The sequence below is a fragment of the Zingiber officinale genome, chromosome 8B, assembly GCF_018446385.1.
Source record: "Zingiber officinale cultivar Zhangliang chromosome 8B, Zo_v1.1, whole genome shotgun sequence".
NCBI lineage: Eukaryota > Viridiplantae > Streptophyta > Magnoliopsida > Zingiberales > Zingiberaceae > Zingiber > Zingiber officinale.
The window spans coordinates 402,709-425,086 of record NC_056001.1 but is presented as its reverse complement, the minus strand read 5'-3'; the positions used below and the strand labels follow the sequence as shown (position 1 = coordinate 425,086).

Sequence of the window (22,378 nt, the reverse complement as noted above, 5' to 3'; positions counted from 1 at the left end):
ATCTGATTTCATTTTCTTTTTGAAGATCCACTTGCAGCCTAGTGGTTTACTTCCCGGAGGAAGATCCACAAGTTCTCAAGTGTGATTTTGCAAGATAGATTCTATTTCAGATGCAATTGCCTCTCTCCAATGAGGTCCATCAGACGAGCTTACTGCTTCTGAGTAACTCTAAGGCTCACTTTCCAGCATGAAAGTGATAAAATCTGATCCGTAGGATTTTTCTACCCGAACTCTTTTACTCCGTCTAAGCTCAACCTCAAGTGGTTCATTATCTTCTTCGCCTTGTGTTTCATATGCTTGGTTTGAGGAGCTAGCATCCTCTCGGGGTTTATATGGAAACACATGCTCAAAGAAGGAGGCATTTCTCGATTCGATTATTGAGTTCTTGTGTACCTTCGATATGTGTGACTCATACACACAAAATCGATACGCACTGTTGTTATGTGCATATCCAATAAATATGCAATCAACAGTTTTTGGTCCTATCTTAATCCTTTTTCGGATCAGGTACCAAAACTTTCGCAAGACACCCCCACATTCGTAAATATTTGTAGGATGGTTGTCTTCCATCCCACAACTCATAAGGGCTCTTATCTATTTTCTTTTAGGGCACCTTATTTAAAAGGTAATTAGCTGTTAGCACAGCTTTCCCCCACATGAACTCTGGCAGTCCAGAGTTCAATAGAAGAACATTCATCATCTCCTTTAGAGTTCGATTTTTCCGCTCAGCAACTCCAATTTGCTGAGGAGTGTAAGGAGCGGTTGTTTCATGTCTGATCCCATGTTCAGCACACAACTCAGCGAACGGTGACATGTATTCACCGCCTCGGTCACTTCGAACCACCTTAATATTTCTATTAAGCTGGTTTTCAACCTCATTCTTATAGAGAACAAATTTCTTTATAGCTTCATCCTTACTTTTGAGGAGATACATATAACAATATTTTGTGTTATCATCTACAAAAGTGATAAAGTATTTATTACCACCACGTGTTGGCGTACCTTTTAGGTCGCACACATCAATGTGGATTAGGTTAAGTTGTTCGTTACTTCTTTCAACATGTTGAAAGGATGACCTTGTCATTTTCGCTTCAACACAAATCTCACACTTGTGTTTCAGATCAAGGTGGAATGTATGTATGCTTTGTATGTTTATTAATCTACGCAACACATCGTAGTTAATATTTCCTAATCTACCATGCCACAAACATGAAGATTCAAGCATATAAGTGGAAGAACTTTTATTTTTATTTATCTTAGGCTTAATCATCATTGCATTGAGCTTAAACAGCCCATCAGATACATAGCCTCTCCCTACAAACACTCTATTGTTGGACAATACAACTCTGTCCGACTCAAGAACAATGCGAAAGCTGTGCTTGCTTAACAGTGATCCGGACACTAGATTCTTCTGAATCTCTAGAACATACAGCACATTGTTCAGAGTGAGATTCTTGCCTGAGGTCATCTTTAGCATCACCTTTCCTTGGCCCATGATGTCCGAGGTTGCTGTGTTCCCCAAGAACAGCTTATCTCCAGTGACTTCTTCAAAGTGGTGGAGCAGCTCCTTATTACAACAGACATGTATGGTGGCTCCAGTATCGATCCACCATTGTCGAGGGTTTGAACCGATCAAGTTTAGCTCGGAGACCACAGCGCAGAGGTCGTCCATTTCTGGTCCCTCGTTCAGGTTGACCTCCTGCTTCTTCGTCGGCTTCTTGCACTCCGAAGATTTATGACCTACTTTATCACAGTTGAAGTACTTCCCAGAGAACTTCTTGCTGATGCCTCCTCTGGGTCCTAGCTTGGAAGACTTGGGATTCTTCCGTTTCGAGCTTTGTCCGTGCACCACCACGTTGGCTTTCACAGTAGCCTGAGAGAACAGCTTCCTCTCTGAACTCTTATTGTCTTCTTCGATACGAAGTCTAACTATGAGTTCCTCCACATTCATCTTCTTCCGCTTGTGCTTCAGGTAGTTCTTGAACTTCTTCTAGTCGGGAGGCAACTTCTCAATGATAGCTGTCACCTGGAAGGTTTCACTCAGAACCATCCCTTCCGAGTGGATCTCGTGCAAGATCACCTGAAGCTCCTAGGCTTGGCTGATCACGGTCTTGGAGTCAACCATCTTGTAGTCCAGGAATCGGCCCACGATGAACTTCTTGGCCCCTGCATCCCCCGTCTTGTATTTCTTGTCCAGGGACTCCTACAGCTCCTTAGCCGTTCTCTTCATGCTATACACAGCGTACAGCGAGTCGGCAAGGCAGTTGAGGATGTAGTTTCGGCAAAGGAACTCAGAATGAGTCTATGCCTCCACTGCACTAATTGTCTGAGCATCAGCATCCTCAGCATCTTGGGAGGGTCCTCGGTCAAGAACCGAGCCAGATTAAGCGTGGTCAGGTAGAAGAGCATCTTCTGCTGCCACCTCTTGAAGTTCAGTCCACTGAACTTATCTGGCTTCTCCCCATGATTGATTGGTATAGTTCCAATCGGGGCGGAGGGGGCCTTTATTTGTTGGGTCTGTTGCACCTCAACATTCTGTTCTGTGGCCATCTCAACAGAAACAAGTCTGTTTCAAGATTGTTGGACACAAACAATATGTAGCCGGAGATTTTACGGGGTATTAACTGAATTTAAATATACCAAATTTAAATTCACTTATTTGTTGAAATGACCTGAGCTGATAATCTCAGGCTGCCAGTAGGGGCTGATTTTCTGACCACGGAGTGGCTGAGTGAGCGGAGTGTCAAAGCAGCAAAGTCCGAGTGGACTGAAGGTCGATCGGGTTGGGCAACAAGACAGGCCGATTGGGCGAGTAGTGAGACCGACCGGGCGTGCAGAGGGAGGACGACCGAGCGAGCGAAGATGTTGACTGGGCGAACGAAGGGGCCGACAGAGCAGCGAGGTCGGGTAGGCAGAATGGTCGGTCAAGCGAACAGTGAGACAGGCCGAACGGGCGAAGAGGCTGACCGAGGCCTGCGAATGACGTAGTTTCCTTGAAACATATTCGCCCACCTCCGGCTGTGCTTTGAGGCTTACTCGGGTCGTTTGTTTCCCAGGATACAACGGCGAAACCGCAATCTCCACCTAGCACTGGTAGTTGCGGCGAACTGAGAAATACCCGAATGCTATCACCAGGGTTCTATCGAGTGGAAGAAGGAAACGACAGAGAAGAAGAAGAGGGAAAAGAAGATGGATGGAAAGATTATTTAATCTTTCTTTTCCTTATTTCTTTTCCTCTCATGCTCCAAGCCTTTTATAGGATGTCTTGCGTGAGGTTACTTTTCCATTTGCTAAAGAAACCTCATTTGTATTATATTAATATGCGTTTCTTATTTAAGCGTTAATGAAAAAAGAATAATCCAAGTGGCAAAATGTCGATTAATTTATTTGGGCATGAATAAGTCGTGCTCGCACACTAGCAAACTTGGTTCAATGTAATCCGGGCCCTGGATTTACACCCTCCCTACGCAGCCACACACAAGAGCAAGCTTCTACTCATTTATTTGTTCACAACACACATTCTTGTGAAACAATATAAACCAACCATCAAGCCTTGAAACTTCCAATGTGGGACTAAAATCTTCTTCACAATGACGCTTCTTTCTTCTTCCCTCTCTTCTCCATTCACTCATTTTCAACACCCATGACCCTGCAAGTACCACCAACTAAGCACCTAGAAGCGTTAGAACGAGAATTAAGGAAGAGGTCTTTGGCGCAGACCCTCCGACACTCAGGCCAGAAGAGAGTCCGAGCAAAAAAAAAAAAAATGAAGAACAGTAAATATGTGCACTAAGACTACTGTCTAGCATGTACTTGGCCAACGGAAAATACCCTCTTTTTATACTGTCTTTTACAACCTCTGTAATCATAAAGCATCAGATAATGTCGAATTTCAGGGGATATCTGGTGAAAGAAGATATACGATGGACTTCCATTAGGTAGAGGAAGGTTCCGCAGTTTGTATGTGACGGAGTATTGGAATATCCCCTGACAGATAGTTATCCTCTGACAAGTTGTTGTGATTCCCTAACGGCGTTGTCCCCTTATGAGTCAAACCGACTAAGAGACCGACTGGGAGTAAGGCTGAGACGGTGCCCAAGAGAAGTAAGAGGATTGAGTCCTAGAGGTTCGACAAACATAAAGTCTATCGGGATTAGATTGAGAGTCTTGCCCATGAGAAGTGAGGGGATTGAGGCTTGGAGATCCAACCGGCATAAAGTCGGTCGGGATGAAATTAGGAGCCTTGCCCATGAGAAATGAGGTATATGAGTCTTAGAAGTTCAATTGACATAAAGCCGGCCGGAATTAGATTGAAAACCTTATCCATGAGAAGCGAGGGGATTGAACCTTGAAGGTTCGATCGGTATAAAGACAACCAAAATTAGATTGTGAGCCTTGCTCATGAAAAATGAGAAAATTGAATCCTAAAAATCTGACCATGAGAAAATTGAATCCTAAAAATCTGACCGAGAGGAATGAACTATCTAAATACATTATTTTTAATCCTAACCACCACCTCTTCTTAACTTCAAAGTATCATATTACCTAACTATCATTTCCATCATTCTATCGAAATCATCTACTATTTACGCATCAGCTAACCTACTGCGTTTGGCTCTTCTTCCTGGCATGGCACAATCCCCTGCATCACTCTATTCCTATTCCATGATCACGATCGACCAGATGCCCTGCTGCACAAATTGACGATGCGTCCATTTCTAAACTATATAATATATTCGTCCTCGTATTTTTTTTTCCTCCTTGCACGATTTGTCCGTTTCTTCTAAACCATATATTCTAGTCCGTTAAAAAAAAAGAAACCAAGATGGTCGAGAATATCAGTCAAAGATATGCTTTGAAAACGCCCTGCCCTTAGGCCATCTGCTACACAGGGGATCCCTGAGCATAGCCCAATCAACAACAAGCCTACACTCGCCTGCCGCTCTACAACACTCTCCCAAAGACCCAAACTGCACATTTCCCCCATTAATTTTTACTACGATTAAAGAATTCAAGTCTCATGGAGCTAGTAAGTGGACAAACCTGATAGGTGACCACAACAAGAACCATGCATTTGGTTGGGTAATGATGGCGAGGAAGAGAGAGAGAGAGAGAGCGTCAAGCAACTCAGCGGGAAGGGCAGGTGTGCATAGGAAGACGAGAGGATAAGGATGTGAATATTGCGCAGTCAGATTGGTATGCTTGGTCACCATTTGCATCCATGAGGAGGACTGACACTGCCACGCATCGTCTCCTCTGTCCACAAGTACCATGCAATTAATATTAATTTCATTAACTCTAACTAACTTTTGTAGATACCTCGGGCACGATTTAGCAATCTATGAGAAAGACAACGACATGACGACACAGGTAGTTTAGGTGTTCAAGTCACCGTCAACTTTTTGACTTAAATTTGCCTCTTTGGTGGTCCATATGCTTGCCTTTGAACTCATTAAAGGAAGAACGGACAAAATTATTACCGAGCGAGCTAGGCAGCTTTAATTTTACAGGGTTTCTGTCGAAGCTTCTGTTTTTTAATATTTAAGTAAGTTTGAGAAAATAATAATCTAAGCGTCAATCAATCTTCAAATTAACTTGCTTAATTATATCGATATAATTAATGACTGTGAACGGAGCATTAATTCATAGGATAGACTATTAAGCAACAGGCATAAGATATGAAAGCTGTCGTGTAGAATTGTAAGCTAAGCAAGGCAGTGATTTATGATCATGGGACATATATGGGCAATATATAATAAATTAATTAAAGGCTAACTCATAACAATTAGTTGTAAAGTTTTTATCACTGTTCGAGTGGAAAATGAAGTGCCATCATCTGCTTATCCAAGCCATGATATTAATTTATGGGCATTGCTAAACGGCCAGAATCTGATCAGATAGAATATATACATGCATACATATACATGAGTATTTTAGTAATTTCATATGACCCCATTAATTATATGCATGTTCATACATGCATTTTAATTGAGAAATAGGGATTTCTAGCTGGCCAGATTCTGGCCAGCAAGATTTACTCTTAATTTATATGACAAGCTAAGGGAATAGTGATTAATTTGTCATGCATGCACTTAAATTCCATTGGTTTAATATATTAATATATTATCTAATAATTAAGAAGTTCTAATCCAACAGACCTACAGGTGGGGTTTGTATCAGTCAATTCCTATTGTCTTTAATGATGCATGCTCTATTATTATATATCTATATATAATCAGGTGTGGAAAAATAATAAATTTATGTTAATTAAAATTATGGTCCTCTCGATCGTCTCGCCAAAGTATTGAATGCGACACGATGTCAAATCAAATACAATTAACTTTTTATAATCAAGCTACCAATTAAGAGCCACTTAATTGGTTTTGGTAGTATTTATTTTCCTTAAAAGACAGACCCAGCCGACATTGCGGATGATATTTTTCTTCTTGTTAATTTCCATGAAAAACCTGGTCGAGTAGATAATTGATTGTTATCATGTCATTGTTTTAGATAACTATTAGTCTTAAATGCCCGTTATTATCGACACTATTGTGGCATGCGTAATGATCAATGATCAAGGCGTAAAATCGATGCAAATTCCACATCGATACAGCGAACCAGCTGCACAATTATATTAGTTGTAATCAAGTATATCAAATCGCAATTACTAGATGTTGATGATCAACCTACTCGTATTAATTGGCAGTTCAAGCGCCACCTTTTGATAAGAAAAATCAGCATAGTGAATTGATTTAGATGAGCCACACGTACATTCCCTTTACATCCATTGATTTGGATGATTAACCTACTCATATTTTGCATCCATTAATGATTAATCATATTCATATGAAGCACTTTTGGGCGAAGAATGAGATGCAATTTTTATTAAAAAAAAAATAAATGAAAAAGGTATATAAAAGATGAGTTATAATACTATCGATCCATTTACAGTAAGGACGATGTAAATTCGAGACCCATATTTTTAGATATGACCTGAAGACAACTGAATGTCCACTTTAACCATAAATAGGTAGTGAATATATCATATATGGAATGGATTCGGCACTTTAATAAGTAAAAGCGACTAGATATCTCACCTTAAATCTTATATAAAAATCCTACTCGACTTAAATTATTGTCCGTTATCTGTAAGATTTCACCAAATCCCAATCCACTTCAACTAACATTTAATAATTAGGCCACCCTCCTCACCGCCTTCCCATTGGCTTATTTAAGTGGGACTCATGCCCTGAACCAACTGGCTGGTTCTTCGTCGGGCGGCGGGCCACCGCTGTCGCCGGCCGATCGAGTCACTCGCCTAACAATTAACTGCGGCGACGGCAACGTGAGATGAGTTGCCCCCCTCCGTCCTCCATAATGATGGCGAGGCAGTTCATCGCCGCCCCGCCGGCGACGTGGCGGCCGTCCTGATGCACAGTCCCATCGCCCCGTAACGCGTGGCGGCGTCTTAATTGCTCTGCGCCTCGGCACCATCGTTTCCCCTCCCTCTCGGCTCTTGCCGTCGCCTGTCATTAATAGGATTCGCATCGTGATAGTAATAATGATTCTGTGTGCATCTTCACATGCTGTCGTATTTGTCTCTTCTCTTAGGGCGAAGAAGTAAATAGGTGGGGGCTACGCCGGAGAGGGAGAGAGTCCGCCTGCGACCGCAGCCGTAGCCGCCATTTCCATTCTCGCCCTCCTGACAGTACCCCGCTATCATTTTCATCATGTCTCCCATTTAAATGACTTTTATATTTTTATTATTTGAATTCCTTTACTTGTATTTTTTTTAATTTTATTTAAATTTTAAAACTGAATAAGGGTAAAATTGTAAGGGGCTCTAAATCTACACTTATATTTTCTTTCAATTTAATTTTATTTTATTTTTTTTATCAATTTTGTTTGTTATTTTTTCATCCATACTTATATTTTTTTCAATTTTATTTAATTTTATTTTTATCAAATTTGTTTATTATTTTTTCATCCATACTTATATTTTTTTTCATTTTTATTTAATTTTTATTTTTTAATCAATTTTATTTATTTATTTTTTTATCAATACTTGTATTTTTTAAATTTTATTTATTTTTCATTTAGTTTTAGTTTTTTAATAAATTTTATTTATAATTTTTTCATCAATACTTATATTTTTTTAAAATTTTATTTAATTTTTATTTAGTTTTATTTTTTTAATAAATTTTATTTTTTATTTTTTTTATCAATACTTGTATTTTTTTAAATTTTATTTAGTTTTATTTTTTTAATCAATTTTATTTATTAGTTTTTTCATCAATATTTGTATTTTTTTCAATTTTATTTACTATTTTTCCATCAATAATTGTATTTTTTTCAGTTTTATTTAATTTTTATTAAGTATTATTTGTTTAATCAATTTTATTTATTATTTTTTATCAATATTTGTATTTTTTTAATTTTATTTACTATTTTTTATCAATAATTGTATTTTTCAGTTTTATTTAATTTGTATTTAGTTTTATTTTTTAATCAATTTTATTTATTATTTTTTCATCAATACTTGTATTTTTTTCAATTTTATTTATTATTTTTTTCATCAATACTTACATTTTTTAATTTTATTTAATTTTTATTTAGTTTTATTTTTCTAAATCAATTTTGCTTTTTATTTTTTTCATCAATACTTATATTTTCAATTTTATTTATTATTTTTTCATCAATACTTGTATTTTTTATTTTTTAAATCAATTTTATTTATACTTGTATTTTTTCAATATTAATTAAGTTTTATTTAAATTTTATTTAGTTTTATTTTAATTTTATTTTTTAATCAATTTTATTTATTATCTTTTTCATCCATACTTGTATTTTTTTCAATTTTATTTATTTGTTCATTAATACTTGTATTTTTAAATTTTATTTAATTTAAATAAAACAAAAAACAAAAAAATAAAAAACGGATAAGGGTATAAATGCATGCAATTCAAAAATATGAAGTCGGGCGGGCGGGGAACATGTCGGGGGTGCAAAATATTTTTATTAATTTTTCATCTTGTATTTTTTCCAATTTCATTTATTATTTTTTTCATCAATACTTATATTTTTTTTATCTAATTTTATTTAATTTTATTTTTTAATCCATTTTTTATTATTTTTCATTAATGCTTATATTTTTTTTTTAATATTATTTAATTTTTATTTAATTTTATTATTTAACCAATTTTATTTATTATTTTTCATTAATACTTGTATTTTTTAATTTTATTTAATTTAAACAAAACTAAAAACAAAAAAAAAAAACGGATAAGGGTATAAATGTATGCAATTAAAAAATATATATAACACTTATGAGAGGACAAGAAGATTCTAATCAATAGTTTATAAAGAGAATCCTCCAGCCACATATGTGTATAGATTATATATGTTTGGCAAGTTCATTATGCTGTAGGAGATAGATCAGTACTAGTGCCAGGAGAAAAAGAGCCGCTAACTTTGTCTCTGTTTTGCGTCAAACAGGGAAGTGAAGGGACACATGGATATCGTGACGGTGGCGTCGCCGGAGTGGGTTCCGGCGCCGGGAGTTGTTATCAGGGAGTACGATGCAAGCCGCGACCGGAAAGGCGCAGAAGCGGTGGAGCGGTTGTGCGACGTCGGAACTAGCTCCGGTGGCATGTCGCTCTTTACCGATCTCCTCGGCGATCCTCTTTGTCGCGTCCGCCACTCTCCCCCCTTCCTCATGCTCGTCCGTACCCTCACACTCTTCACCGATCTATGTTTTTTTTAACCAAAAAAATACAGAAATGTTTCAATTTTTTTTTTACTGCTTTAAGTAATTAATTTTCTCGCTTAATTAGTAAAAATTTATTTTCGGGAAATAAGGTGGCGGAGCTGATCGGTGGCCCGCAGAAGGAGATCGTTGGGCTCGTCCGCGGGTGCATCAAAACTGTGGCCTGCGGCGCCACCACCAAGAATCTGAACCATCATCCTTCCTTGACCGTCTCCATCTCCGCCAAGGTCGCCTACCTTCTGGGCCTACGCGTCTCCCCTCACCACCGGTAACGTTAACTGCTCTACCGCCTCTTCAATACTCATCGTCATGCGCCATTAAGCGGCCTAATTCAACGTTAACTAGGCGGCGGGGGATCGCACTTAATCTGGTCCAGCGAATGGAGGAGTGGTTTAAGGCGAAGGGAGCGGATTACGCTTACATGGCGACGGAGAAGGACAACGAGGCGTCGCTGCGTCTCTTCACCGGCCGGTGCGGCTACTCCAAGTTCCGCACGCCGGCCATCCTAGTGCATCCTGTATTCGCCCACCGCCTCCCCCTCACGCCGCAAATCGCCGTGCTGCGTCTCCCTCTCGCCGACGCCGAGGAGCTCTACCGCCGCCGCTTCGGCGCCACCGAGTTCTTCCCTCGCGACATCGACGCGGTGCTTGCGAACCCGCTCTCCCTGGGGACGTTCCTCGCCGTCCCCTCGGGATGCCCTGCCGCGGCGCGGTGGCCGGGGGCGGCGGCTTTCCTGGCGGCCCCGCCCGCGTCGTGGGCTGTGGTGAGCGTGTGGAACTCGAAGGAGGTGTTCCGGATGGAGGTGCGGGGGGCGGGACCGTGGCGGCGGGGGCTGGCGCGTGCGAGCCGGGCGGTGGACCGCGCCCTGCCGTGGCTGCGGATCCCGTCGGTGCCGGACTTATTCCGCCCGTTCGGGTTGTACCTGGTGTACGGAATCTATGGGGAGGGACCAGCTGCCGCGGAGCATGCGCGAGCGCTGTGCCGGCACACGCACAACATGGCGATGGGGGACCCCGAGTGCCGGGTGATTGCGGCGGAGATGGCGGAGTGCGACCCTCTCCGCCCGGGGATTCCTTTCTGGAGCAGGCTATCTTGCGCCGAGGACGTGTGGTGCGTCAAGCGGCTGGCAGAAGATTACGGCGACGGGGCGCTCGGCGACTGGACGAAAGCGCCACCCCCGCCGTCCATCTTCGTAGATCCCAGGGAGTTTTGAATCCGACGGCCTCGGATTGCCTCTTTTTCCAGCCATCACGGATCGCTCGCTGTTGCGGTTTAATTTTTCTGTGTCGTCGTAACGGTGGCATATAAATGGAGTCGGATCTTGTTTATTCCACTCCTTTCCGGAAAGGACATCCGCTTTGCAATGGAGTTTGTAAGAACCAATTAGTGCGTGAGCTTTACATGCAATTTTTTTCTTCAAAAAAAAAAAATGCTCCAAATTTTAATGAATGACTCTTTAAAAACTAGATATTCAGCTCATGATACAGTAAAAAAAAATAATCCTAGTTAATATATTTTGATAAATATTTCTGAGATGAATTGGAATATGTATGAAATGAAATAATCAAATCCCACCTCAATCACCAAAGTTAATAGATTGTATTGCATTTAATTTCCAGTGTACTCGTTTACGCATATCTTCTTTAAAAGTTTTTGAAAAAATAATTATTCAAAAGTGAAGAAAAAGAAAATATCAAGCAGCCCTTTAGGCCTAACACTAATCCCAGTATCAGCGTTAACTTATAGCAGAGTGATTTTGCTTTTGGACTGCTTTTAATTTCCTTGTGCAGCACGAGATCCTTTTACGAGCCATATCCCTAAATCTAAGGCAAGTGCGACAGTCAAACGAACCATGTATATATTCTTTTCTCATATTTATTTATCTACCACCACTACTATCACGGGCTATCAATTAATTAATATATATGGTATATATAGTGTTGTTATGGTATTGATTCCCTTTATGTTATTTGAGGACATCTTCAATAGTTAAATTTTTCAATATATTTTTTTAGTTACTAATATACCACATTAATACCACATCATAAATATAAAAACCTCTCAAGAGATCTTCAGTGGTTAAATCTCTCAATGATTATTTTTGTAATTTTCAATATGTCACATCAATCTCATATCACAAGTATAAATACCTATTATTATCTTCATAATAAACAAATCTTCATATAATTTTTTTTATGTGTGCCTACATTATAAATCGTATATTTTTATTTATTATTTTTTCATTTAATATCTCTATATAATTTTCATTTGATAAATTAATTAATTTATAATTTTAATTTAATTTATTTATGGTTTTTAATTAATAAATTAATTATTTTATGATTTTAATTTAATTAGAGTCATTATATATATTTTTTAACTTATCTCAAATATATTTATTTTTAAAAGAAAAAAATACCACTTGAATTATTATTAACTATTTATGAAGTAAAATATTTTGATTAAATGTTTCAGCAAATAATTTATTTTTAATTATTTGAAAAGGATCCATGATTCCACCTTCAAAAGAAAAAAAATAGATTTAAATACTTAAATATGCTCTTGAATTAAGAATTTTTTCAATTTTTTGTTACACAATCATAAAAGTTCTTTTTTGTTAAGATTTTTCAATTTTATGAATCTTTCACAAAATTTACATTGGAGATGCTTTGATCACTAGCTATATAAAGAGTTACTGTACTACCGTGAAACCCGATTTAACTCTTTTCTAAATCATATGGGATAATCCTGAGAAAAAAAATCCTAAAAGAAAATTATCACATTTTTCTATAACTAATAATAAAGGATATTTCGATGCACGAAATTCTCACTATGCAGGTGCGGGAGAAAATATATTATACGCAATGTTACTCTACTTTTTATAATAATTTATTTTTAAGATTCGAACTCCTTACTTTTTAGTTACAGTAAAATTTTTGATGTTCCTATAACTACCACTACTAGTAATAATAATATTTATCCTTTTTTCATTTGGCACGGTCAAGAGTGGCTGATTATTGTTCCTTCTTAAAATCCTTAAGATCTTAATGCTTCTCCTTAAGATCCAACGTGTCGAGAAATCGAATTTGCGGTTAATAATCTACTACTTTAAAACCGTTAAAAAGTGATGGATGTAATTTTTTATTTTCTGATTTTCTCATTTGTCGATTAACTATTTCCTTTAAAAGGGAATGGACATTCTTATCTCTGCACTGCTGAGTCAATAAAGCTAGAGGTCATTTCTTAAATGCGAAGCATAAGCACATAAAGACTCGTATCGAGTTTGTTAATTATTGACGTTAGTTAATATTTCACTCCCCACTAATAAAGACTTTGACTCAATTAGTTTGTTATTTATCAACGCTAATTGATATTTCACTCCCACTAATTAACCACCAACGTGTCCGGTCCTTGCCTAATTAATCTTTAATTCTTGTCTTTATCCTAGACAGGTAGGTTGAGTCATCACTTTAACCAACCACTATGAATCTGAATCAGACAACTTTAGATTGAATTAGTCACATTGACCCACTGTAATTCGGAAAAGAAGTTGTATGGAATAAGTTCATTGAAAAAAAAAACAAATGGGAATGATCACGTCCCGTTTTATATATATAGCATTATTCCCATTGTTTTTGAAGTGATTATTGTACCCTCTTTCTAAAGATTTCTTTTTATTGTGAGAGTTTTAAATTATATTTCAAAGTTACCTCCTTTAGGAAGTCCTAGCACTCATTCAAATGTGGCGTGCCATGTTATTTTTTTTACTTGAATTTAATTTAATTTAATTTATTTCATTGGTGGAATCTCAAATTCATAGAATAATAGTACGAGCAAATTCCAGCAGCCGGTAAATCAATAAATATGAAAAAGAAGTAAGAACAACAATTGGAATAATGAAATTCATTTATGAATATGATAATCAATCAATGAATAATTCTCTCTACAAGGAATTGATTTTGTCAATCTATTAACTTATTTTCAATAAATAAATAAATAAATAAATAAATAAATAATCAATTAATTATTTGATTAATTAAGCCGGAATGAGGAGTCTGGGTTTCTTCAAAGCCAGCGGGCTCTGCACCTCCTCCTCCTCCACCGCCGCCGCCATCAAGCAACTCTTGACACGGTCAAACTCTAACTCTGGCGGCACCGGCACGTTCAGATCGAACCCCCTGTAGCTCGATCCCGCACCTTCTGACGCCGTAGCCACGGTGATGCCGAGGCTTCCGTCGTAGTGACACCTCTTGTGCCCGCCGAGCGCCTGCCCGGACGGGAACGCCTTCTGGCACACCGAGCACCGGTGCACCCTCCCGCCTCCCGCAGCGGTGGCTTCGGCGCTGGAAGACCCCGTCCCCGTGGACTTGGCGGCCGCCGAGGCTTCGTAAGTGGCGACCTTTGAATTCCGGTGGCTGGCCTTGTGACCGCCGAGGGCCTGGTAGGACGCGAAGGCTTTTCCGCAGACTGAGCACTTATGCTCGAGCTTCTCGGGAGCCACCGACTCGGTCAACGTCGGCGGTCGGAGTCCGCCGCGGGCGAGCATCACTAGACACCAAGCCAAGTACTCTTCCTCAGTGGGCGGTCGGTCGAAGAAGCGGTTGCGCTTGGACCGCTTCTTCTTCGCCCATCCTTCGATTTGCGGAAGCAAGGACTCCTCCTCGTAGCTCATCTCAGGCGGAATTGTGGCGGATGATGCGGTCTCGCCTGCTACCACATATAAATAGAGGATTGGAAATGATGATGAGAACCAGAAGAAGCAGAGAGAGTTGACTGATTATAGGAAATTTATTAGACAGGAAGGAAGAATCGTTGAATTTGGCATGCAGCTAGCTAGCTACTTATTTTGAACCGTCACAGCTACCATGTTGACTTCAACAAAATAGCTACGATATCATAGGAAAAGTCAAGTAGCAGGAAAGAGGGAGTGGGTTACCTGGAGCCAGAGAGGAAGGAGCTAGACTTCGTTCGGTGGAGATCGAGACTGAGGCGCGGCTATAATACTAAATTACTAATCCTAAGAAAGACGATCGAATCTGATGACTGGTTAGAGGATCGGAAGTAATATATTGTTAAATATAAATGGATGGAGAAGAAATAAAAGTGGAAAAAAAATTTCATTGTGAATCAGATTTTAATTTTATGTTAAAAATTTGAAGATATTTTTATTGGTTTATATTAATTCATATATATTGAGAATATGAATAAATGTATTGGGGGAGATTCTTTCTCATGCGTGGATGTACAAGGGGGGGTGTAAATTTATGATTCGGATTGCACTGAATCAAGTTGGCTCATGTGCAAGTGCGACATGTGGAACAACTAAAATTTTGCCACGTAGATCTTTTGCTGTTGTGAAATGGATACCAACCGATGATAATGACCATTAAGATCATTAACTCTAGCCATTGATTCGATCTCCTATATAAGGAGGCTCCAATCATAGGCAGATGACACACAGCAAGAAAAGGCTCTCCATTTTCCTTCTTCCTCCTTTGTTGTGCAACTCCTGCTCGGTGGTCTGCCCGTGGTAGTATTCGGGTACCATTCAGCTCGTCGTGTCTATCAGTGTTTGGTCGGATTCACGGTCGGTCGTTGTAGCCTGAGAAACAGACGATCCTTGTAAGCCTCGAAGCACAGCCGGAGGTGGACGAATCTGTTTCAAGAAAACTGCGACTTGCAGACCTCGGTCAGCTTGCCCAGTTGGTCTCTTTGTCCGATAGACAAATTTCTCTGCTCGCTCGAGATCTTCACCCGACCTGTCAGCTCATCCGGTCGGCTAGTCAGAGACTAGTCAGTCCGATTTGTCTACTCGGCCGGTCTGCTTCGCCCGATTTGCCTGTCTGCTCGGTCGGCCTGCTTTGCCCGACCTGCCTGTCCAGACCTGTCTGTTCGGCCGGTTTGTTTCGCTCTGCTTCGCTCGACCTGCTTGTCCAGACGTGTTTGCTCGGTCGGTTTGTCTTTCGTCAGACCTGTTCGTTCGCTCGATACCAAATCGCCCGACCTGTTTCTCATCAGGCATGTCTGTCCCGCTCGATCAACCTTTCTTATCTGCTGTGCCCGCTCATGCTGCTCGGCCGATCAGCTTGATCTGTCAATACTGTGCAGGCTGCCTTTATCACTTGACAGAAACTAATCCCTACTGACAGCTTGAGATTATCAGCTCAGGTCATCTTAGTTATAAGTTGAATTTAATTCGAGTATTTAAATTTAGTCCGATAATAAATATATATATATATATATATATATATATATATATATATATATATATATATATATATATATATATATATATATATATATATATATATATAGATTTGTTTGACAATTTGTGCATAGCATGCATGCATCCGTAGAAAGGATCGATGAAATTGGAGGAGGAAGAGTACAACTTTGATTTGTTCTGGAAGGAGACCAATTTGCTGTAGCTAATAAGTTGTTTCATATGTTCCTCAACCCTTGCGGATTCAGTTATACAGATTTGATCATTGACCGGAAGAGAGGCCGAAGAAGAAGAACTAGAATTAGGAAGGCATGCAGTACTACTCGCAACACACCTCTTTCTTTTATAACAAATTAATATAATTTAATTAATTACTCAATTTCAGAATTCAAAATAATTTTTATCTATTAATTATTTATTTATCATGGATTAAAATTAATGTCTCGATTATAGCGCAAGCTAATTTTCGAAATTATGCTAGTTCACAGGTTGCAAGTAGCCGCCGTTAGTTTGGACGGTCGAAGATCCAGGTGTAATTCGCCGTTTAATTAACGCCCGCGTTAACGGAATGCATCTGTACTTCTTTGGTATGCTTTCACTCTCTTTCCTCCACAAGGTCCCTCTTATACGCTCCCCTCTTCTTCCACAGCCGTCGTCGACGTCGCGACTCTCCCCGTCCCTTCTTTGCTTCCATAAACCATCCTTTCGCCTCCCGTCCATCCGATCCATGGCCTCCGAAGGAGCAGAGGACCACCGCCTCAAGCGGATCGCCTCCACCATACGCGTCATCCCCGACTTCCCCAAACCGGGTAACCAATCTTAACAATTGTAGTTCATTAGTGTGACTTTGAAGTCCTTTTTCTCGGATCGGGGCTCCATGAGGTGTTATGGCGAGATGTGTTTTTTTTTAAAAAAAAAATTTATTCTGTTGTTGTTGTTGTGCCTGATAGGTTGGATTGGGTGTAGGTATCTTATTTCAGGACATTACGACCCTGTTGCTAGAACCCGAGGCGTTTAGGGATACGATCGATATGCTTGTAGAGAGATACAGAGATAAAGGAATCTCGGTGGTTGCAGGTAACTGTTTTTTTGTTAAACTGTTCGAAAAGTAAAATATTCTTCTTCTTTGCTTGTTGTTTTGTTGGATGCCATGTTTTGGTTTGGCAATTGAAACGCATGAATATCAGCTCTCCTTTCTTCGTGTTTATTTCATTCACGGAACATTTGTGCAACTAAGAATGACTAGAAATTCGAAGAATTCCAAGAGAAATAATTGAAGATGGTACTATCGGGTTAACTAAGATTAGGAAGGCGACTAACCTAGAAAAGCTAGGACTTTTGTATGGGAATGAGCAAAGCACTCACTTCACGTTACTTTTTCTTGATTAAGCATTTTGTTCTCTGTATCTGTTTCTGATGATTAGCTTTCCGTCTTGATGCTTTGATTATGTATTATGCGGATATGGGAAAAATCAAGGCAGCAGTTATCAATATGACATCCAACTTGAGTTGCTTTCATATTATGTTCTTTGTTTTGCACGATGGAGCATAATTTATTCTCATCACTGCTGAATTTTGTTCTACAAAATTATATCATACAATGTATTATTAAATTCCAAATTAAATCATCGTCATAACTCTATACTGAAATGAGATTACTAATGGACATGGGATGGTAGTAAATATCAGTTCAATTTTTTAATTGGATATGCATGATATATGCAGGTGTTGAGGCAAGAGGATTTATTTTTGGCCCTCCTATTGCTTTGGCTATTGGAGCAAAGTTTGTTCCTCTCAGAAAGCCAAAGAAGTTACCTGGTATGGTTTTCTGTCATGTCAATCTTTTTCTATCTGTGCTTTGTAGATAATATACTAATTCTTGTGTGGACTATTAGGGGAAGTTATTTCTGAAGAATACTCGTTAGAATATGGTACAGACAAAATGGAGATGCATGTAGGAGCTGTTCAGGCAGGAGAACGGGCACTTGTTGTTGACGATTTAATTGCAACTGGTGGGACATTAGCTGCTGCTATGAGGCTTCTCGGTGGGGTTTTTTTTTTTTTTTTTCACTCGATCTCTCTTCAGTTTTGTGGTTTTTCTACCCAAAGTTTCGTGTACATGCTATTAGTAGCATATCTTACATATTATTGCTCACTTCTACATGATCATGTTTAGAGAATAGACATCTCTGATGTCAGAGTATTTTAACCATCTAGGATAGTTTAGGCTTTCCTATTATATTTTACAGATGTATAGGTTAAGTTTCCCTATATCCCGTTGTTTCTTCCCAATTTTTTTTATTGGCTTTAGACTAATTTTGAATCTGTCGGTTGGAACTTAGTATTTGTGAACAAAAATCTAATGAAAAATTCCAATTGTAGATGCTAATTGTAATTGAGTTGCCAATAAGTTTTTACCTTGGTTTAGCACAATCTTTTGAAGTTGTCAATGCCAGTCTAATGTTTATTCCTGCTTCTACTTGTATTCAATTAGTGTTAATTTAGCGTATTTAGATATCAAACTTGCATATATGGTAGTGATGAGGCTGGCTGAAATAATGCCCAACCTAGTAGCATCTGAGGATTCTCTGGGTAAAGCTTATCCATTTTTATCAGAGATTGCAAAATCTAACTACTCTAGTGAGACTCTACTTTTCGATTTTTCTAACATCTTGTACTGCTACTAATGGTAAAGTTTGGATGGTACTATTATGGTCTTGTTCCATCCTAACCCATCTGAGCCACTCACAAACGTATTAACATTCTGTGATGCAAATTTGACCTTTATCATAACAATTTTATGTTGTATGGCTATGATGTTAAACTATTATTGACATTTCTCCATCATCTTGCCTAGAAAATTAAATCATATCTATACAGTATTACAACATATTTATATGATAATATTGCATTCTTGCTTGGTTTCAGAGATCATAGATTTATACTTTAAGCCAACGTTTGGGATCAATGACTAAACAAGGACAAGTTATGATATTGCCAATGTTCGTTGGTTTTGCATACTTATGCATGGAAAATGTGGCTGCACTTTCATTTGCTTTTGTTTTCCATGCTTTATCTGCCTGGTCATAGGGCCCATTTATATCATTGACTAAATGGTATTAGTTCTGTTGATCAGACGTTTGTTGTACTTAGCACAAGATATTATCAAGTTCCTTTGTTCTCTTACACATATATATTACAGTCAGACTGACACTGGTATCTTAATTATTGTTTCTCTATGTCACTTGCAGAGCGTGTTGGAGCTGAAGTAGTTGAATGTGCTTGCGTCATTGAATTGCCAGAGCTAAAGGTTTGTTATCAACCAATTAGACTTCAGTTTTAATTGGGTGCATGATAAGCATTTGAGAAGGAAACATAACTCTGTTTCCTTGCATTTCCTGCAAGTGAAGGAAATGCGAACTAAAAACGAAAAGATTTCTGCAATTATCATATCCTTTTGTTTTCTTTTGGTGGAAATGGAAGAACTGGAGGAAAGGGTTGGACAATCTTCCCCAGTTTGAACCAAAATTGCTTTCACCCAATTTAGGCAGAAAAAAAAAATACTATTCTAACGCAGTGCTGATTAAATCTAACCTAATAAATCAGAACTCATTTGTTTTTAAAATCTAATTTTTATTTATATTTTAAAAATATTTTTAACAAATAATACTTGAATTTTAAAATTCCATTTTTTTTTCTTTTTCTAGTGAAATCATTAGAATGGAAACTCTTAATTTTGTTTTCTTCCCTTCATGGATATACAAATTAGAGATATCTTTCTTTCCTTTTTTCTATAATTTTTTTTTTCTATCATCTTTCTTTCACCATCCATGTCTTTCCCTTATAGAAATTGAACCTAATGCACCATGTCATTTGGAACATAAACTCCACAAGTTAGAGTTCTTTATGGATTTAGCTAAAGCACAAGTCGATATATAAAATGCTTTATAGAAAAATTGGAAATTTTACTATCAGCCTGATCTTTGAAACTAGTTTAAATTCCAGTCTGGAGACATTGTTTCAGAACGTGAGTGACTGACTTGAATGCTAGGGCCTGTTTGGATTAAGATATTTGAGGAGGCCATTGCTTTGGCAAGCAAGGATTTCTTGAAATCTCTCTTTTCACCATTTAGATTTGTGAAGAACTTTAAGAAAAGTGAGACTAGTTTTCTTAAAAATATGGGAAATTGAATTCTGATTTGTTTTCCTATCAAATCAACTATAAAGGTATTTCTTATATTGGACGAGAATACACAGCCAAACACTTGAAGGGTTACTAAACGTGCAAGTTTGCGCCTGACAATGTTTGAGAGCGTAGGATTTGGTTTGAAGTAAGCTATCATAGGGACTCTCAAAACTGTTTTTATGATTGAAAAGACGAACTCTATTTATATGTAAATAAGAGCAAATCACTTATTTCATCTGCTTTGTTACAAAATATAATATTATGAAAGATAATGGTGTCTGATTTTGGTTGATGCGGAATCATGGAGTTCAAGTTTTCAAGGAAAGCGAAGATGCTAGTCTACACTGACTCAGGAATGAGTTCATTCAAGTTTAGTGTTTTTTCATGTTAATTCCGTTATGAATAACCAAGCAGCTGTAGCTTTTGCCTTAAAAATATTTAACTTCACATGAAAAAGTCATGTCTTATATTGTGCAAGGTAACTCATTGACAAATAAGAATGACATTTTTGCTGGTTTGATAGGGACGTGACAAACTGGATGGCAGGCCACTCTTTGTGCTGGTCAAAGCTGCTTAGTGCAGCAAAATGAAGGATGCTGTTTAATTTTCCCTGGTGATGAGATAACCAAGGTTTATGGAGGTTGCATGCGGAATTTTACCTGAGTATAAAACATTTAGAAATTTGATTTTGGAACCTAGATTATGTGTGTAATCGAGTGATTCGACTTGGTAATTTATCTGAATCTTTCTTTATAATATTCCTTTGTAATTCTCGTACGTTTCTTCAATCATAGATCTGCTGCCAAAGTCCGCTATCCAAATATTTTTGACGTGCATTGTAATTCACGACTTGAAGCAGTGTAGGCTCCTAAGCAGCGTTGGACCGAGCGAACCAAGTAACATATCATTTCACTTATTATCCTATGTTCACTCTCATTTCATTCTATCCTGTTTCCTCCCATCAACTGCAACCTTAGTTGTTTGGTCTAAGAGATTACATACTGATGGCTCATGGTTGTTTGTTGGTCTCATGAAAATTAAAAGAGCAGCTGAATTTGTTGCCAACACCGTCGTCTCGGATTCTTTTGTTTCCTAACTTGAGTTGCAGGTTCATCATAGGAAGTGTTGCCTTACCAGGAGAGCTCAAAACTTTGCTGATGATGAATCAGATCTGACCAGCTTGACGTAAAATGCATCATTGATGACTTCTTTTGGATTGCTAATTCAGTGTACGTAAGCCCAGGAGCTAATAATTGTTGGCAGTTCTTTTTTTTTTTTTACTAGCTAAGTTTCCTATATATTCAAATCACATATTTACCTTTTAAAATGAGCTAATCGCGTATCTTAGACATATTTTACCCCTCTCATTTACCCTAGTAGATTACTACAGTTTAGCAGTCGTCAGATGCATTTTTTTAAAAATAAATAATTTTGTTTTAAAGAGCTATTCGTATTGAAAAAATTATTTCTCTTATTATATTATGTTAAATTGATGATTGAGGATATGAATATAATTAGGAGAATTAGACAAACACATACATTTTAATATTAGCCGATTTGGATTAAAACTCATTCAAAATTGATTGATAAATTTAGAGAGCTTAGAATGGCATGAACTGATTATGTTCTTGCTCTCAAATATCAATTTGGCGAGGGATGATTGTTTTTAACATAAATGTGTCCAAAAAATCTAATTCATGTTAAAAAAAATTAATATTCTCAATATATTATACCAAATTAATATTTGAGATTATAAATATAATCAAGAGAACTAGATAAATAAGACTTGATTTCATGTAATTCCGAGATCTCTAAGTCCATCAATCGATTTTGACTAAAACCTGATAGACTTAGAGAGCTCAGAATTTTATAAAACCAAGTCATGTGTTCATCTAGATCTCCTAATTATATTTATTTCCTCAAACATCAATTTGACATAATATATTGTGAACAATGATTTTTTAACACGAATGTATCTAAAAAATTTAATTTGTGTTAAAAAAATCATTACTTATAATATATTAGGTCAAATTGATATTTGAGAGTAAGGATATAATCAGGAGAACTAGACAAACACATGAAACTCGATCAAAATTGGTTTAATGACCTAGAGAGCTCGGAATGATATGAAATCTGATTTTGTGTTCATTTAGTTCTCCTAATTATATTTATATTCTCAAATATCAATTTAGTCTAATATATT

At 37.8% G+C, this 22,378-nt stretch overlaps 3 protein-coding genes across 5 annotated transcripts; 2 read left to right on the top strand and 1 right to left on the bottom strand.

Annotated features, from left to right (window-relative positions):
- Window positions 1-7,164: 7,164 nt before the first annotated feature.
- LOC122017698 (probable N-acetyltransferase HLS1) lies at window positions 7,165-11,180 on the top strand. 3 transcript variants are annotated; one of them, XM_042575371.1, is made up of 4 exons: window positions 7,165-7,555; window positions 9,496-9,721; window positions 9,859-10,034; window positions 10,112-11,180. In XM_042575371.1, the coding sequence occupies exons 2-4, from the start codon at window positions 9,512-9,514 to the stop codon at window positions 10,977-10,979; spliced, it is 1,254 nt and encodes a 417-aa protein (XP_042431305.1). In that variant the 5' UTR covers window positions 7,165-7,555; window positions 9,496-9,511; the 3' UTR covers window positions 10,980-11,180. The 3 variants fall into 3 exon arrangements, with proteins under 3 accessions (XP_042431305.1, XP_042431303.1, XP_042431304.1); XM_042575369.1 differs by having other exon boundaries at window positions 7,165-7,732; XM_042575370.1 differs by having other exon boundaries at window positions 7,166-7,708.
- Window positions 11,181-13,645: 2,465 nt separating this feature from the next.
- LOC122015550 (zinc finger protein ZAT10-like) lies at window positions 13,646-15,175 on the bottom strand. Its single transcript, XM_042572510.1, has 2 exons — window positions 15,151-15,175; window positions 13,646-14,539 (listed from the first exon to the last, which is right to left on the bottom strand). Exons 1-2 carry the CDS (start codon window positions 15,173-15,175, stop codon window positions 13,803-13,805), a joined length of 762 nt encoding a protein of 253 aa, XP_042428444.1. The 3' UTR covers window positions 13,646-13,802.
- Window positions 15,176-16,544: 1,369 nt separating this feature from the next.
- On the top strand, window positions 16,545-20,990 carry LOC122015691 (adenine phosphoribosyltransferase 1-like). Its single transcript, XM_042572705.1, has 6 exons — window positions 16,545-16,798; window positions 16,956-17,066; window positions 17,715-17,807; window positions 17,885-18,034; window positions 19,241-19,299; window positions 20,699-20,990. The coding sequence occupies exons 1-6, from the start codon at window positions 16,558-16,560 to the stop codon at window positions 20,750-20,752; spliced, it is 708 nt and encodes a 235-aa protein (XP_042428639.1). The 5' UTR covers window positions 16,545-16,557; the 3' UTR covers window positions 20,753-20,990.
- The last annotated feature ends 1,388 nt before the right edge of the window (window positions 20,991-22,378 follow it).

Bases quoted from the DNA above. Each gene is read 5' to 3' on its own strand.
- LOC122015550 (XM_042572510.1), bottom strand. From the start codon at position 15,175: ATGGCTAGAGTTAATGATCTTAATG. The intron at 14,540-15,150 runs GTCATTATCATC...TCCTATAATCAG, and splicing joins TAGAGTTAATGATCTTAATG to TCAACTCTCTCTGCTTCTTC.
- LOC122015691 (XM_042572705.1), top strand. From the start codon at position 16,558: ATGCATCTGTACTTCTTTGGTATGCTTTCACTCTCTTTCCTCCACAAG. The intron at 16,799-16,955 runs GTAACCAATCTT...GATTGGGTGTAG, and splicing joins CCCCGACTTCCCCAAACCGG to GTATCTTATTTCAGGACATT. The intron at 17,808-17,884 runs GTATGGTTTTCT...GTGGACTATTAG, and splicing joins AAAGCCAAAGAAGTTACCTG to GGGAAGTTATTTCTGAAGAA.
- LOC122017698 (XM_042575369.1), top strand. The intron at 9,722-9,858 runs GTCCGTACCCTC...TCGGGAAATAAG, and splicing joins CTCCCCCCTTCCTCATGCTC to GTGGCGGAGCTGATCGGTGG. The intron at 10,035-10,111 runs GTAACGTTAACT...AACGTTAACTAG, and splicing joins CGCGTCTCCCCTCACCACCG to GCGGCGGGGGATCGCACTTA.